Here is a 19,321-nt window from a genome sequence, read left to right on the forward strand (position 1 = left end):
ACTGCCTTTTCTATTTCTATGAAGAATGTTATCAGAACCTTAATAGGAAGTGCATTGAATCTATACAGTGCTTTTGGAAGTATGGCCATATTGACAATATTAATTCTGCCTATCCAAGAACATAGGAGATCTTTCCATCTTCTAAGGTCTTCTTCAATTTCTTTCTTTAGTGTTCTGTAGTTTGTAGAGGTCTTTCACCTCTTTTGTTAGACTGAATCCCAAATATTTTATTTTCTTTGAGGCTATTGTGAATGGGATAGCTTTCCTAATTTCTCTTTCAGCTGATTCATCATCGATGTATAGAAACACAATTGATTTATGGATGTTATTTTCATATCTGAACTAATTTTGATTACAGAAAATGTTTTCCTCTGTAGCAGGACTGAAGTTGTGGCCAGTGTGCCCAGGGAAGGGAGAGAGGGAACATGCTTAGTTTGGTAACATGGGTTGAGGGTAGGTAGTTGAGGAAACAAGTAAATAGACCAAGGACAACTGGAACCAGGTTTCTCATAGAGGGAGAAGGAAGTTAAATACACAGAAAAGGAGATGGCCAGAATAAACTCCATCATGAATTAGAATTGAACCTACGGGTTTCAATTGACGTTTTCCTTTTTAATATTTATTTCTCTAGTTGTAGTTGGACACAATATCTTTTATTTTATTTATTTTTATGTGGTCTGAGGATCGATCCCAGGGCCTCACATGTGCTTAACAAGCACTCTACCGCTGAGCTACAACCCCAGCCCTTAATGGTCTTAACACATACATAGAAGCATAAAAAGTCATGTATGTATGTGTATATATCTGTGTGTGTACATGCATACATACATTTCCTATGTCTATACTTCAAAAGAACCCCAAAATAATGATACTAGGTAGTAATGAGCACAACCATATATTGGTTTCTAAAGACCATTCTACATTAGTTGTCTCCAAGGTAGGAGCAAGGAACAACATGCCAGTTGTAAGGAAATGCTCAGAGAATGATGAACTATTCCAAAAGCACACAAGAGCTAGTTTGTAGGGGCTCCCTCTGGCCAAATCAAAATAAAAATAAAATACTAATAAATCATAACTGGGTAAATTAAATCTGTAAATTCATAGTGACATGACTAAAGAAACGTGTGTGTATGGGTGGGGAGGGGAGTGTTGCAAAGGTCTACCCTACAATAGAATGACAATAGAGAAGCAAGACAGAAAATTGCCATTTGGCAACTATCATAATAATTCAGACAAAAATTGTCAATAAATGCTAAAACTGGTGGGTGAACATTTGATAAGGCATGGGATATTTACATAATTCTAAGGTATTTCCCTATAAACGTACTCATTAGTAAATACAAAATAATTATTAACTTTATACTGGAGAAACCCTGCACTTCAAAACCCATCATCTTGAACAAGTGATAAAAGTTGTTATCACCAGAAATTGGACTTATCAAAAAATCTGTATCATGTACCTTAGCACACATATCATCTCTCTGGTATTTTGCCAAAATTTTTAAATCATGAGTAAATATTAGATAAACCCAGATTGAGACACTTTAAGTTCATAAAATCTTAGGAGAATAAATAATTGTTAAAGACTGATGGAGTTGGGCTGGGGCTGTAGCTCAGTGATTGAGTGCTTGCCTAGCACATGTGAGGCCCTGAGTTCAATCCTCAGCACCATATAAAAATAAATTAAAATAAAGGTATTTTTAAAAAAGAGAGAAAAATTGATGGAGGCTAAAAAGAAGTAATTAACCATAACATGTGATGCCAGAATGAATTCTGGATTTATACAGAACATTCCAGAAACAACTGGCAAAATCTGAATAGAGTTCATGGATTATATGGTGATATTGTGTCATTGTTAATCTCTTGATTTTGATGGCTGAAGTGGTTATGTTGGAGAGTGTCCTGGTAGAAGGGAATTAAGTTTTAAAGGAAGCATCCAATGGAGTAATGGGCACTCATGTCTGCAACCTATTCTCAAATGGTTCAGAAATGTTAAATGAGGGATCTGAGTGACTATTTCTACTACTTTTATATAAGCCTAAAATTCTTTCAAAATAAAGTTTAAAGTTAATATTTCCTTTGCCCACCCTCAATTCCATGAAAAATAGCCATCAAATATACCAACCTTCTATACCTCAAAAGCCTCATCTATTCTTTTTTTTTAAAATAATGAGACCAACCCTTTTGAAAGAGTTATTTATATATAAAATTTTAGTCGTTGATGGACCTTTATTTTATTCTTTTATTTATACATGGTGCTGAGAATTGAACCCAGTGCCTTACACATGCTAGGAAATTGCCCTACCACGGAGCCACACCCCAGTTCTCACCTATTCTTTTAATAACAATATTATGTGGGTGTATCCTTTAGGAGACAAACAACATTCACAGTTATTTGTATTTCTAACTTCCAGCAGAGTACATAGAAAACAGAAATGAATCAACTAAGTATCCACCTGCAAAGCTGATTATATCGCTTTCCTTCACCTTAAAAACCTTTTCAGATAAAGAAGATCTAATCTGTTTAAAAAGTATCACATTTAGAATGTTTAAAAATTATAAAAATAACATAAATTTGGGCTGGGGTTGTAGCACAGTGGTGGAGCGCTTGCCTAGCATGTATGAGGCACTGTGTTAGATCCTCAGCACCACATAAAAATAAATAAAATAAAGATCCATCAACAATTTTAAAAAATTGGTTTTTAAAAAACATAAATTTATAAATATAATTGAATCAGGAATATCAGTAAATCTTTCAGAGTGTAACCATACATGAAAATTTTAAAGACCATAGGAAAAATAACTACTAGAAAGCTCTTTTTTTCCTCCCTTCCTTTATTTCTTGGTTGTACACAATACCTTTGTTTATTTATTTTTATGTGATACTGAGGATTGAACTCAGGGCCTCGCACGTGCTAGGTGAGCACTCTACCGCTGAGTCACAAACCCAGCCCCTCTTTTTTTTAATATTTTTAAATTATAAATGGGCACAATATTTTTATTTTGCTTATTTATTTTTATGTGGTGCTGAGGATTGAACCCAGTGCCTCACATGTGCGAGGCAAGCGCTCTACCACTGAGCCACAACCCTAGCCCATAGAAAGCTCTTAAAATAACAGAAAACTGGAATAACATGTAAGCCCATTAATAGACTAGTTAAATAGAAATTATGGTAGATCCATAAAATGGAACACTTTAGTTGGTGAAACAACAGAAGAATTAGGAAGCTTTTCACATGTAATATGAAAAGATTGTTAAGATATTAAGTAAGAAGAATAAGATAAAGAACTACTAATGTGTCATGTTGTATAAAAATGAGTTAATCATAAATATATTCATATTTTATACAAAAAACATACAAATTACTAATGGAGGTCACCATTGGGAGAAAGGAAAAAGAACTGGATGTATGCAAGGAAAACTTGCACTGTAGTCCTTTTTTTTTTTAATTTTTTTAGTTGTACACGGACATAATACCTTTGTTTTTATTTATTTTTATGTGGTGCTGAGGATCGAACCCAGTGCCTCACACATGCTTGGCAAGCATTCTACCACTGAGCCACATAATCCCAGCCCTGTAATCTTTTTAATACTTGAGGCTCAGTGGTAGAATGCTCGCCTAGCATGTGCAAGGTCCCGGGTTCAATCCTCAGCACCACATAAAAATAAGTAAATAAAACAAAGGTATTGTGTCCAACTACAACTAAAATATAAATAATTTTTAAAAAGAATCATAACTTGGAGTGTGGCATATTGGTTTAAGAGTTTCTAGGTCAGGTTTCTGGAGTTAAAAATATCAACTTCTTCTTCTTCTTCTTCTTTTTTGGTGCTGGGATCAACCTAGGGTCTCATGCTAGGCAAATGCTCTATCACTGAGCAACACCCGCAGTCCATAAAATAAAAACTAGTTTAGTCAGGAAACTGAAAGACTCTGGGCATATAATTTCATTTCTCTACACATCCTCTGTAAAATGGAGATAACAGTTCCTCCACTGTCAGATTATGAAGGCTAACGAAATAATCCACAGCAGAATGCAGCATAAGCCTGACACTGTCAGAGACTAATCAATGCCAGCTATTTATTATTTCCTGATGGTAGAAATGTGGTTCTACCTACCTTTTGTGACTTCATGAGCCTGAGGTTCCAAGACTTTAAACTACTTCCTGGACATGCTAAACTTTTGAAACTGATTTTCTTATCACTTCAATTTCCATGCTTTCTTTGGGTCAACTATCCACTTTGATAATGAAAACTACACTTCAACCCAGACGTCAACATGTACTCCTGGACGTCCCGGCGTGGAAACAAAATACCCCAAATTAAATGCACTCTTTTCCTCTGCTCTACCTCCTTAAGTTGGCTTCTTTCAGTATATGAATTATGTAATTAACAGCTTCGTTATTCACTAGAAGTCATTCTTAATTTTGTCTTTTGCTCAACTACCTTTCCTGGCCAAAATGTTCATCAAATTCTTTCCATTCCAATTCTTATCTCAAATCTTTCCATCATGTCCTTACTGTATATGAATTTACCCCAACAGTCCCAAGTGCATTCTGCACTCCCATGCTTATTACAGCACTATTCACAATAGCCATGACAATCAACCCAGGTACCTACAGATGGATGAACAGATAAAAGAAAATTTATCTGTTCATGAAGTCACAAAAGGTAGGTAGAACCACATTTCTACCATCAGGAAATAATACCATTTAGCCATAAAAAAGAATGAAATTTTCTGTCATTTGTGGCAGCATGAACAGAACTGGAGGACATTTGGGAAGGAAAAATTATGAAGACAATAAAAAGACCAATGGTTACCAAGAAATGAGTGGTGGGGAAGCATAAGGATTTTTAGAACAGTGAAAATATTGCATGATACTAAATGATAGACACATGCAATTATATATTTGTACAAACTCACAGAATGTACAAAACTAAGACTGAACCCTAATATAAACTATGAACTCTGGGTGACTAACATGTGCCAATCAACTTTAATAATTATACTACTTTGATGTGGGATGTTGATAATGAGGGAACCTCTGATGTGGGGGACAGGGGATGTTTAAGAAACTTCTTTGTTTTTTAATAATTATTTTTTAGTTGCAGTTGGATACAATACTTTATCTTTTTTGTGTGTGTGTGGTGCTGAGGATCAAACCCAGGGCCTCGCATGCACTAGGCGAGCGCTCTGCCGCTGAGCCATAGCCCCAGCCCTGTTTAAGAAACTTCTATCTTCCAGTTTCACTGTGAACCTAAAACTGCTCTTTAAAAAATAAAGTCTTGAAAAATACGACAAGAAGATTGTGCGAAGGTGAGCCTGTTGTTAAAAACTATACCCCCAGTCTAGTCCTTCTACCTGCCCCATGCTGGAGGGTATCTAGAAGATCATCACTCCCCAAATGCACCCATCAATCCTGCATTATCATCATGTGTGTGTGTCCTTGTTTCCACTATTCTATCCCATTACTTTACCCAATGCCCTCTCTTCCTTGATGCTTAGGAAACTCATACTGACTCTTCAACACTTGGGTCAAGAACTTCCTCTATAAGCTTTTTTCTGGCATCTCACCTCCCCATACTTCATACAATATAAAGTTAATCTTCTATGAGTCTCTGAGGAGTGACACCTTGGCTTTTTCTCGTCCCCCTCTCTATCCTAAACCCACAGGATTCAAGTTTGTCTAGCACAAAACTGAACAACCAAAGGTAATTAGAAAACATCTGAAACAAGTCAGTGACACCACATGCTTTTGGCTATCTGTAGAAAAGCATAGCCTGTGCCTTATAAATTTAAACTCTGAATGTTGATTCTCACAAGTCTTTAAAACATTCAGTTTTACCTCATTTTATACATAAATCCATTCATTCTAGCTAAAAGCAAGGTGAAGGCCACAGACGCTGCTGCCGTGCCCAGAGGCCTCTTCTCTGGGCACAGCCTCAGTTACCTCAGATGCGAATTCCAACACTACCTTCACGGTAGCTACCGCTGAACCAGAGATCTCCTGTCAACCACTGACTGCACCACTACGGCCATTGCTGCTGCCTCTGATTCCACAGCTGCCAACCTGAGATCACCTGAAGGTCTTCTTCCTGGGTGCTGCTGCCACAGAAGAAACCACTACCCTGGATGCAACTGAAGCTGAACACTGCTGACCCCGGAGATCGCCTGGTGACACTGCCCTCACAGCTGTAGTTGCAGCTGCCGCTGCAGCCACCACTACTGCTGACCCGCTGCCTACTGCCAACAACCATGGCCACTACCACTGCTACCACAGCCTAGAGGACTGCTTTGGGGGAGACTCCAGGTTTGGTTGCACGTGGCTGCACCCATTTTGGGACACCAGCCAGGGCCTGGGGCCTGGGTGCCAGCAGGTTTACCACCACAAGAGCTTCTGTCTGGGGACTGCAGCTGGGAACTTCAGGTCCAATGTGGGGGTGCCTGCGGGTTTGGAGGAGCCTGGGGTCTTCCTGCTGAGAGTGCTGGTGGCCCTTGTCTTGGTGCTGCACCTCAGGGGTGCTCTTTTGCATGAATGTATCCTCTGGTGGTCTCTCTGCAAGTAGGAACAGCATTGAGATCTTGGGAATGCAGTGTGGCTGATCCTGAGGTATCTGAAGCCCAGATCGGTGGGACAGAAACTGGGTTTGTGAGAGCTGATCTGGGTTTGGTGATCCCAAGAGATGTCAGAGACAGGGCTGAAAAACTGTTGAACACTGACACAGTTGTACTTTCCAGCAAAATTTATTTTATTTTTTGATTTACTAATTTCTCTATCATATTTGGAACAGGATGTTTTTTATGCATCAGTGTGTGAAGGACAATGATATATGAATGGTGTTTTGTATTTTTGTTGTATTCTTATATCTTTAATTTTTTCTCTTTGTTCATATTCTTCCTCTCTCTTGTCTATTTTCTTGGATTTTTTCCCCCCAACTTTTCTCCAGCAGCCAATCTCTGTCAGCTCCTCTTCCACTCTTACTGTGAATTTTTACTTCTAGCTTCTCTCTTCCTCCCTTATGAATATTGCATACTACACTACCTCTGTTCTCTCATCCACCATTTGAATTGTAAATCAAATCATTTTAACAAATATTCTGTTTGTACTATAGATAGTTACTGAACTCATCATTTTGGTTCAATGCAAGAAAGCAGTAGACACCTTAGTGGGAGTTATTAGGTTTAATGCTATATACTGCTGATATTGGTCTTACCAGTAAAGGCAAAATGCTGGAAACCTTCAGGGAGACTGTAGGTCTGCAGGGTAGAATTTATCTTGCCTTACATCCTTACTTTCAGATGGGAAAACACACTAACAACATGAAAAAATAAGGGAATAAAGCACCCCAAACAAATCAACATGCTTCAATAACAGAAGCCACTAATAACACGATAGAAGAAATATCCAAGAAGGAGTTCAGATTGTATACAGTTAAATTGATATGTGAAGTAAAGGATAGTATAAGGAGCAAAAATCAAAGAAAAAATACAGAAAGTGAAAGACCATTTAACAAAGAGTTGGAGCAGAGATACAAACCAAAGGAATGCACAATCTTTTCAATGATATAATAGCAGAAAACTTCCCAAATCTAAACGAATGGAATGGAAAATCAAATACAAGAGGTTTACAGGACCCCAAATGTACAAAATTACAGCAGACCACACGAAGACACATTATAATGAGAATGACTAACACAGAGAATAAAGATAAAATCTTAAAGGCTGTGAAATAAAAAAAAAAAATCAAATTACATATAGGGAAAACCAATTTGGAACTCAACTGGTTTCTCAGCCCAGACCCTCAAAGCTAGAAGGTTCTAGAATAATATATTTCAAGCTCTTTAAGAAAATGAATGCCAATCAAGAATTTTATATCCAGCAAAATTAAGTTTTAGATTTGAAGATGAAATTAAAACATTCCATGATAAACAAAAATTAAAAGAATTCACAACTAGAAAACGTACACTACAGAGCATTCTCAACAAAATATTCCATGAGGGTGAAGTGAAAAAAAAAAAAGTGAAAACCAAAAGGAGGATCTACACTAAAGTGACATTCAATCAAATGAGAAACTAAGACAAATCAAAAACTAGAAATAAATCAAAATGACAGGGAATACAAATCATATCCCAGTAATAATCTTAAATGTTAATGGCCTAAACTCATCAATCAAAAGACACAGACTGGCAGATTGGATTAAAAAGCAAGCCAACAAGATGCTGTCTTCAAGAGACTCACCTCATGGGAAAGACATCTACAGACTGAAGGTGAAAGGATAGGAAAAACTTATCACTCATAAGGATTGCATAAACAAGCAGGGGTTTCCATTCTCATTTCAGATAAAGTATACTTCAAACCAAAGTTTATCAGAAGAGACAAAGAAAGACATTTCGTACTTCTTAAGGGAAGTATATATAAGCAGGACATAACAATTATAAGTATTTATGCCTCAAACAATGGAGCATCTATGTACATTAAACAAACCCTTCTCAATTTCAAGAGTCAAATAGACCACAATACAATAATACTGGGTGACATTAACACACCTCTCTCACTACTGAACAGATCTTCCAAACAAAAACTAAATAAACTATAGAACTAAATAATACAATCAATAATTTAGACTTATTAGACAGAATATTTCATCCATCAATGAGCAAATATACTTTCTTCTCAGGAGCACATGGCTCCTTCTTATGCCACAAAGCAACTCTTAGTAAATACAAAAAAAAAAAAAAAACCCAAAAACCCAGAGATAATACCCTGAATTCTATCAGACCACAAAGGAATGAAATTAGAAATAAACAATAAAATAAAAAATACAAGTGACTGTAACAAATGGAGACTAAATAATACACAATTGAATGATGAATGGATAGTAGAAGAAGTCAAAGATAAAATAAAAAAAATTCTTAGAGGTAAATGAGAACACTGATAGAACATATCAAAACCTCTGGGATACTATGAAGGCAGTACTAAGAAAAAAGTTTACTGCATTGAGTGCATTCATTAAAAGAATAAAAAGTCAACAAATAAATGACCTAACACTACATCTCAAAGCTCTAAACAAAGAAGAACAAATCAACACCAAAAGCAGTCGAAGATGGGAAATAATTAAAATCAGAGTTGAAATTAATAAAATTGAAACAAAAGAAACAACTGAAAAAACTGACAAAACAAAAAGTTGGTTCTTCAAAAAATAAATAAAATAGATAAACCCCTGGCCATGCTAACAAAGAGAAAAAGAGAGAAAACTCAAATTACTAAATACAAGATGAAGAAGGAAATATCACAATGGACACGTCTGAAATACAGAATATAATTAGAAACTATTTTGAAAATTTATATTCTAATAAAATAGAAAATATCGAAGACATCAACAAATTTCTAGAGACATATGACCTACCCAAACTGAATGAGGAGGTCATACATGATTTAAATAGATCAATTTCAAGTAATGAAATACAAAACACCATCAAAAGCCAACCAACCAAGAAAAGCCCAGGACCAGATGGAGTCTCAGCTGAGTTCTACAAGACTTTCAAAGAAGAATTAACACCAATACTCTTCAAAGTGTTCCATGAGATAGAGAAAGAGGGAACCCTTCCAAACTCATTCTATGAGGCTAATATCATCCTGTCACCAAAACTAGACAAAGACACATCAAGGAAAGAAAACTTCAGACTAATATCCCTGATGAACACAGGTGCAAAATTTCTTGATAAAATTCTGGCAAATCGCATACAAAAACATTAAAAAGACAGTGCACCATGACCAAGTGGGATTCATCCCAGGCATGCAAGGTTGGTTCAACATAAGGAAATCAATAAACATAATTTATCATATTAACAGACTTAAAAGCATGAATCATATGATCATCTCAATAGATGCAGAAAAACCATTTGACAAAATACAGCACACCTTCATTTTCAAAACATTAGAAAAACTAGGGATAGTAGGAATATACCTCAACATTGTAAAAGCTATATATGCTAAACCCAAGGCCAATATCATTCTAAATGGAAAAAAACTGAAGGCATTTCTGCTAAAAACTGGAATAAGATGATGTCCTCTTTCACCACTTCTATTCAACATCATCTCTGAAATGCTAGTTAGAGCAATTAGACAAAAGAAAGAAATTAAAGGGATACAAATAAGTAAAGAAGAACTCAAACTATCACTATTTGCCGATGACATGATTCTACATCTAGAAGAGTATAAAAAATTCCACCAGAAAACTTCTAGAACTAATAAATGAATTCAGCAAAGAGGCAGGATATAAAATCAACACCCATAAATCAAACATATTCCTGTACATCAGCAAAGAGTCCACTGAAACAGAAATTAGGAAAACTACTCCATTCACAATAGCCTCAAAAAAAAACCTGGGACTCAATCTAACAAAAGAGGTGAAAGACCACTATAATGAAAACTACATGACACTAAAGAAAGAAATTAAAGAAAACCTCAGAAGATGGAAAGATCTCCCATGTTCCTGGATAGGCAGAATTAATACTGTCAAAATGGCCATACAACCAAAAGCGTTATACAGATTTAATGTAATTCCTCTTAAAATCCCAATGACATTCTTCATAAAAATAGCAAAAGCAATCATGAAATTTATTTGGAAAAATAAGAGATCCAGAATAACTAAAGCAATCCTTAGCAAGAAAAGTAAAGCAGGAGACCATCATGATACCAACCAATCACAATAGCAGACCTTAAACTATACTACAGAGCTACAGTAATAAAAACAGCATGGTATTGGTATGTAGACTTGTAGACCAATGGCACAGAATAGAGGACACAGAGACAAACCCACATAACTATAGATATGAGATACTATACAAAGGTGCCAAAAACATTCACTGGATAAAAGATAGACGATTAGGGTTAGGTGCTAGTAAAACTGGAAATCCACACATAACAAAATGAAATTAAACCTTCATCTGTCACCCTGCACAAAAATCAACTCAAAGTAGATCAAAGACTTAGGCACTAGAACAGAGACGCTATGCCTAACAGAAGAAAAAACAGGCCCAAATCTTCACCACATTGGCCTAGGATCTGACTTCCTTAACAACACTCCTAAAGCGCAAGAAGTAAAATCAAGAATTAAAAAGTGGGATGGACTTGACTTAAAAAGTTTCTTCTCAGCAAACAATAAAGTGAGGAGAGAGCCTACTGATTGGGAGAGAATCTTTACCACGTGTACTTCGATGAACTCAAAAATCTTACCACCAAAAAAAATAAAAATAAAAAATAAACCCAATCAATAAATGGGCTAAGGGCTGAGCAGACACTTCATAGAAGAAGATACAACTGATTAACAAATATATGAAAAAGTGTTTAACATCTCTAGCAATTAGAGAAATGCAAATCAAAAATACCCTTAAGATTTCCTCTCACTCCTGTCAGAATGGCAATCATCAAGAATACAGGCAACAATAAATGTTGGCGAGGATGTGGGGAAAAAGGTACACTCTTACATTGCTGATGGGACTGCAAATTGGTGCAACCACTATGGAAAGCAGTATGGAGATTCCTCAGAAAACTTGGAATGGAACTACCATTTGACCCAGCTATCCCACTCCTTGGTTTATATCCAAAGGACTTAAAATCAGCATACTATAGTGACAAGACCAGGTAATATCCCACTCCTTGGTTTATACCCAAAGGACTTATAATCAGCATACTATATTGAGAAGCTCAATTCACAATAGTTAGACTATGGAACCAACCTAGGTGTAGATGAATGGATAAAGAAAAGATGGTATATATACTCAACGGACTATTACTCAGCTTTAAAGAAGAGTGAAATTATGGTATTTTCCAGTAAATGGTTGGAGCTGGAGAATATCATGCTAAGTGAAACAAGCAATTCCACAAAACCAAAGGCCAAATGTTTTCTCTAATATGCATATGCTAATTCACAATAAAGCGGGGGAAGTGGCACCAGGGAAGAAGAGATTACCCTAGATAAAACACCTTAGATTAGGTAGAGGGGAGGGGAGGGGAGGGGATGTGGGGATAGGAAAGATACTAGAATGAAACAGACATTATTACTGTATGCATATATATGACTACATGACCAATATGATTCTGCAACATGTACAACTCAGAAAAATGAGAAATTATATGTCATGTATGTATGATACATCAAAGTGCATAAATAAAAACATTCTACTGTATAACTAGTTAAAACAAATACAAAATTTTTTTAAAAAGGACTTTTATAATATCTGTCTCATTTTGTAATATCTTCTCAACATTCATGCCACAAAGGAGAATACCACATCACTGAAGAAGAGTCACTATGAAGAGGTTGAAACAAGAAACCATAGCACCTCTGATTTTTTTCCCATTCTCATCATGCCCACAAAGGGACTGGAAGTGAGAATGTTAGATCCCTCATTTCAGAGTGAGATAATGGAAACCAGAGGCATCATAGCTAGCTTCATGCACAATGAGTTAAGGTGACCCTTGCAGAGTAGGAGGAGGTGGTGGTGATGTTCCAGGCCCAAATGCAACCCTACAAGGGAATATCTGATCCCCTTACAGAGTTACCTTAAAGTTTCTTCAATTATAAGAAGACAGCTGCCAAGAAAACACATGTATATAAAAAATAAGTGAGCCAATGATATATAATAGTATCTTATTTAGGCCAAATTTTGAATTTAAGACTTAACTGTGAGACCAAGTGGAAGAAATAAAATTATCACTGCTTTCACTATTAGTAACTTATCTTGCTTTCTACTTCAGAGGCAAGAAGGTATGCACTGGGCAACATTTCATTTCCATTTACCTTTAAATCTGTTTCCCCCACCAACCCAAGACCAGATTGTTTATTTGGTTTGTTTATTTATTACTGGGGATTTAACCCATGGGCATTTTACCACTGAGTCACATCCCTAGCCTTTTTATTTTGAGACAGAGTCTCACTAAGTTGCTAATGGCCTTGCTAAATAGCTGAGGCTGGCCTTGAACTTGTGGTCCTCTTGCCTCAATCTCCCATGTCACTGGGATTACAGGCGAGTGCCATGGCACCTGGCTCTGCTTATTTGTTTTTGTGTTCTCTCAAGTTCTTCAAGTCCTAAGAAATGTGAACCTCCTTGCTGATGATGCCCCATTTAACTTATTAACTGTTCCCCTATCTAAATGTCCTCTATAATCTTCTTACCTACAGCTAGGAAGGTGCTCAACAGCTGCTCCGTAGCAACAGGCTTGATCTCTGTCCGTAGATTAACAAACCTGCCAACCACCAAGGGGGCTCGGCGGAAACCCAGAATCCTGATTTGGAAGGTTGAAGAAGAGAAGAAAAAAATTCTTAAAGATGTATTTTAAATAAATAACAGTCTCAAAAATTATGTTTATCATGTTGGATGTGTGAAGAGATTTAGGTAGGCAGGTAAATCTTGTTTTTTAGAGGTACATATATTTAGGAGTTTAATGTTAAGATTGATGTAATTTATTTTCCACTTCAGCAAAAAGGATTAGGCTAGCTGGCCAAAATGTGAATAGCTGTTAAGTCTAAGGAATGAGTATATCAGTTCATTATGCTATTCTCTCTACTGTTAGAAATTTTTCATAATAAAAATTAAAAATAAAGAAAGTATTAAAAAAAACTGGGCCTAAACTCATACATGGGTTCAAAACTTTGAGTAAAATAGCACACTGATAAAACTATGCAAATTGACCTAAAAGAATAAACACAGAACAACTTAAATACAGAATATCTGGAGGTCTCTGTCATCAATGGTCTAAAAAGCACTACCTTATGATTAAAAACAATCATTTTTCAAATAAATTAATCTTCCTGGCTAATAAACACACACTCCCTGAAGAAAAATTAGAGGGGCAGAATTTGGAACACAGAAAAAATTAATAATGAAGAAAATAAAGATCATCCATAATTCCACAACCTAGAAATAACATTTTGGCATGTAAGCATTTTTCCTTTCCATGAATGTATAAACACATACTACACATATGCACACACCATTGAGCTCATACTTATAGTTTTAAATGCATGTAAAAACATATTCTGAGTTACATATGCTCACACATGTATGTATAAACATTCTTACATGTATGTGCATATCACGGAGTTACACTGTGTACAGCTTTGCATCCTGCTTTTTACTCATTCTTGCATCATGAACCTTCCCCATATCATTAGAAAGACTTTAAAAGTGGTTATGTAATAAATAATCCACTATTTAGGCTGCTGATTCTGCCCTAAACCTAATCTTAGAAAAGCCACAAAACCAAAGAGACCAACAGATCTGCAAAGTAACACAAAAATTGAGAGAAAACCCCTAAGGCACAAGAAGGTATCTAAATCTGAGTGTAATAGAAAAACAGCAAAACCAAAGCAGAAGTGTCAGGAGCGATGAACAGAAGAAAAAGGGTGGGATGTAGTCTTTCTCCCCACTGACCACTGCTGGCCAAAGGACAGCAGGCAGTTTAGTGCTGAAGGGCAGTATCACAGCAGCACTTGGGGCTAGTTAGGAGCAATTAACAAAGAGACAGGGGTTGTCCAGAGAATATCTGGCTTTAAGGTAGGAAAGAACTTTCAAATACAAGACCCCAAAGCACAAATCATAAACTACAATATTATGTTCAATTGTTATCAAAAGTAACTATTTCTGTACGAAGAATATCTCACTCTATGTTCACTGTGTGAAAAATTAAAACTTGTCAGAGCTGGAAAAATAAAAAATAAAAGAATAATGAGATACCTCTTCATATATATTAACAAAAATTCCCATATTGGATAATATAAATATTATTCTGGAAATGGGGAAATGATGTTCTTCATGACCTGCTGGTGTTCAACAAATGGGAAACAAGAAAAGAGCTGGGAATGAAGAAAATAGGCAAATAAACAAAGTCTTGGACAGCTTGATTCCAGTGTGCCATAATGTGAGGAATAAGATTTACCCAACTCTCAGTCATTAGGTCTTAAAAGATGTTGCCCAAATTCATGGTATTATAAACATTTATTTGAGTTTTTCCATATTAGTAGGTGTTTAGTTTGTTACCAGTTTTTTACTACTATAAAATGCTACAGCTAAAATAACTGTACATATATCTAAATTTTTTAATTATTTCTCCAGGGTACTTCTTAGAAATACCTTAGATATATGCATAAAAAGGTAATTATTTGTTCAAAGGGTATGAACATTTAATACTTTGATACAAAATGCCAGAGTTCTTAACAGAAAGATTAAAATTAAGAATTTTATTTTAAAGCATATCTATTCCTGCCAATAAAGTATTACCCTTTAAAAAAAATCTTTAGCAGTTGATAATTCCTATTCAGTTAACTTCCTGTGTTCTTGACACATTTTCTAATAAAATTTTAGGGTATACACAGATTTGTAGAAACATGTAAAAAATCCTTCCTAATAGAAAAAAAAAATTCACCCTTATTTCTTTATGGTTCTCTTATAAATTTATTTTTAAACAAATATTGTGAATAATTTCATTTAAAGTCAGTCAATATGCCACATAGAACTGGTGAGATGAGTAATTGGAATACTAGACATCTCAGCTAATAGGTTCTGACTAGAAACCTACTGAGAAAAACCTATTAATTTTTCTGATTATAGAATTCATATCTATTTTTTAATTACTGTTTTTTGAGGCAGTTAATATGTTTTTCATACATGTATATATACATACATACACACATACATATTTATATATACACATCAACACACACACATATATTTGTATATCTATATATATAAATTTTAAAAATACAAGAGAATATATTTCAGGCTGTATGTTGCTAGTATGTGGGGATGAGTCAGTATGACTTACTTTAATGACCAATAATAATTCAGACATCTGAATTCAAAAATTTGGTTTTCATCCTGCCATTTTATTTATCAAGATCTTCACTCATGATAATGACAAACGGAATGCCAGGAATGTCATGAGGTAAAAGGAAGTAAAACTCTGAAGTTAAAATTTACTTTGGTGTTCCTGGTGTCACCCATATGAGGGACTCACACAAACATAATGGAATTTAGTCAACCACTTATTTAAAATAGGTAACAAGTCCAAGTTATTAAAGTGTCACACTTAGGAGGAGTTCACAGTTCTCTTCAAGAGAGATTCTGAAAAGGAAACGGAGTGAATATAACCCATTGGGATTACACGTACCTGTCCAAATGAAAGGCTGCTACCTCTGCGTTGTGTCTATCATAACCAGCATATGGCTCCCCTTCCACCACATAGTCTCGGCTATACCTACAAAGGGAATGGGAAGCACAAATGTTGACATGAATTATACCAGTATCAGAAGTGACAGCACAAGAGGTAGAATATAGAGTCAGAGCAAACCTGACTGTGCTCCTTTGACACCTTCTCTGTCAACCTCAAGAACAATTCTGGGCTAGCACCAATTATTGGTAGATGGCTTAAAGATCAGGTAAAGAAGGAAACCAGAATTCCCTATCTGCCCTAGCAATCATTCAATGACCAAAACATGGAAGATGTTATTGTTACCCATCTAACAGGCTTTCAATGCAGTTAAAATACAGCTACATAGTAATTTTCTGGAAGGCAAGAACCATCTGTATATTGCCAGAATAGTGTTAAACCTACAGTTAGTGCTTAATAAACGTCTACTAAATAGCGAACTAAAGAAATAAAGGAAAAACTTCAGCTTACCAGAATGGCTGTGGTAAGGCTTATAAAAGAAGTTTAAATTTCTTTGGGAAAAATAGTCCTGACACTGCTTAATTTTTTTTTAGTGAGAAGGCAAAAGTACTTCTGAAGAAAGCTGCTTGAATAACCATTCTGGCCTGGCAGCAAGAGCTGAAAGTGGCTCTTTGTTACTTGACTGGGTAACCTTGAGTAAAACCCTCTGTGCTCCGGGTCTCAGATTCCTTATCTACAATATTAGGGTTAGAGCAGGAGACCATTTCTTTCTTTCTTAATATATTTTTTTCGTTGTAGATGGACACAATACCTTATTTTATTTATTTATTTTTATGTAGTGCTGAGGATCAAACCCAGTGCCTAACTCGTACTAGGCAAGCACTCTACCACTAAGCCACAAACCCCAGCCCCGGGAGGTCATTTCAAAGGTATCTTTCATCTTAAACTACACTCTGATGAATTTTAAACCACCTACATGACATAAACAAAGGATAAGAAAACCAGCATATTTATACTAATCATCTTAAAAGAATTTTTAAAAATTGTTTTAGTTGTAGAGGGACACAATATCTTAATATTTAATTCACCTATGACTTCTACTGCTCACTTGCATTCCTGAATCAAAGGGGACCTAATAGATTTCACAATGGAACTGTAAAATAGAAATAAGAGACTGAAGTGAAGGAAAGCAGTTCCACTAAGGACAGTGAAATTCCCAATGCTGAAACAACTACAAGTGGAAAATGGCACTATAAGGTAGTGGCCTCCAACTTAAATGACCTTAGAGTACAAAGTGAAATCGCATCACAAAAACATGTCTTCAAGGCAAAGTGAGGAAGCATTCAAGTTAGAAAACAGCATCATCACTTGGGTGGGCACAATTTTTCTTAGCATATTCCACATGCCACATATTTTTTGCTCCCCATACAAATGATCGTTTAGGTTTCTTAGGTTTACACTGGCTGCCTCTAAATTAAATTTCAATTTTTAAATACTACTACAACACTTTTCTCTCTATTACAGGTAAAGTCTACCCATAAAGCTGGGGGACAGTTCTTGAATACTTTATTTTTCAGGACTTCAGTGAAGTCCCAGGAAGCTATGTGGTGATATGCAGCACATTCCAGGAAGTGAAGCATTGAAGAGCTTCCCAATACATCTAAAGGCTACTGCAAAGAAATGTAAAACCCTAGAGGAATCCAGGGCTGGAGGAGAAGGGAGGGAAGGAAAAAGGAAAAGAATAAGAATCAAAATGAAAGAACTGTATTGGAGTCAGGCATCTGAATCCTCAGCTCATATTTTGGCTGTGAGAACATGGAAGTTCAGAACTCTGAATCTCATTTTCCTCATCTATAAAATAGTTTGGTTAGCTAATCTTCAAGGTCCCTTCCAATATGTTCTAAGATCATTCATTCACTTCTACCTAGTTCTGGGCTCCTGCCTTCTTATTCCTTTTCTACTATAACTGCAGCTTTTGCCTATAAAAATCAATTTACTTCCAGAATAAATACAGCTATGTTGAAAAAAAAATTACTTTGGTAGTGTAAGGGAAAATGTGTATATAAGTGTCACTGTATTCCTATATATGTCAACTACCTACACATACCTTCTATGTCTGAGAGTAGGACATGGACAACCAAGCTCCAGAAATGCTGAAACCACAGTGGCTGCAAAGAAAGGTGCTTGTCTCAACTTGGCAGATTCAGACCCTCCTCTCTGCAGAGTGATCCATCTTAAGTCACTGACAAAACAGCAAAATTCATACAGTAACTGCCAATAAATCACTCCTATCCTTCTAGTGAAGGACATCAGAGTTTGACCAAGGACATCAATTTGCACTTACAGCAGTTCTAAATAGCTTGTGAGGCCCTGGAGGTCAGAACAGCATTTTGCTGGCTGTTTAGGGACGAAGTCAATTTCTAAAAGTACTGAAACCCTGCCAACCACCTTCCCCAACCTTCGATAGTGCCTGGTGTAAAGAAACACTGGTCAGTATGTGCAGTGACTGAGTTCACGCCTTCTTCCAGGGGCCATGCAGAAGCTGGGTGGGCAAGGGAGTAGGCTCGGGCTACCCAGTGGATGGTGGGGGGAAATAAGGACCCAGTTTGATAGGAACAAAAAGCAAAGGGAGATAAGGCATAGCATATCAAGGAGGACCAGACTGTGGGGCCCTTGATCAGTAGGCTATAGAGGCTAGGTGTTATCCAGTGGGTCACCTCACAATAATCATTTGTGCCAGGGAAGTCCTTGGATGTTTTAAAGTTAAGGAGCACAGTGATAATTTAAGTATTTTAGGGAAGAATTTTCAGGACAATCTGGAAGAAGAAAGTAATGGGAAGGCTGCAGGGGCAATAAGACCTGAGACAAGCAAGTAGTGACTAGGCTTTATGCCTTTTTCTGTTGCTACCTCCTTTATTTATCATTTTGGCCTCTCTCCCCTTCATTTATACTTTGTCTGAACATGAGTTCTGTCCATACTGCACATTATCACGAACATCTATCTTCTGACACATTCCATCTCAACCTTAATTCTCTAATGTACAAACAGTAGGTGTGGAGAGGACCTCCTCTTCTTTAAACACAAAATACTCATAACTTATCTCTTTCTAGATAAATATGATTTTTATTTTCAGTTTGTCTTCTATCCA

General features: G+C 36.2%; 1 protein-coding gene across 4 annotated transcripts in view; it reads right to left on the bottom strand.

Moving 5' to 3' along the window:
* Fam20b (FAM20B glycosaminoglycan xylosylkinase) overlaps positions 1–19,321 on the bottom strand; it is a 52,041-nt gene that overhangs the window by 15,614 nt on the left and 17,106 nt on the right. For 3 of the 4 annotated variants that reach the window (XM_046430101.2, XM_046430102.2, XM_058574498.1), the window contains exons 3-5: positions 18,280–18,414; positions 16,173–16,259; positions 13,180–13,289 (exon numbers count right to left, since the gene is read on the bottom strand). In XM_046430101.2, coding sequence (XP_046286057.1) covers positions 13,180–13,289; positions 16,173–16,259; positions 18,280–18,414 — 332 coding nt within the window. The remainder of the gene's footprint in view (positions 1–13,179; positions 13,290–16,172; positions 16,260–18,279; positions 18,415–19,321) is intronic. The other variant, XM_058574499.1, reaches the window with a different exon arrangement.

The sequence above is a fragment of the Marmota monax genome, unplaced genomic scaffold (genome assembly GCF_021218885.2).
Source record: "Marmota monax isolate L192 unplaced genomic scaffold, Marmota_monax_Labrador192_F-V1.1 WCK01_AAM20220418_F8-fsc00055, whole genome shotgun sequence".
Lineage (NCBI taxonomy): Eukaryota > Metazoa > Chordata > Mammalia > Rodentia > Sciuridae > Marmota > Marmota monax.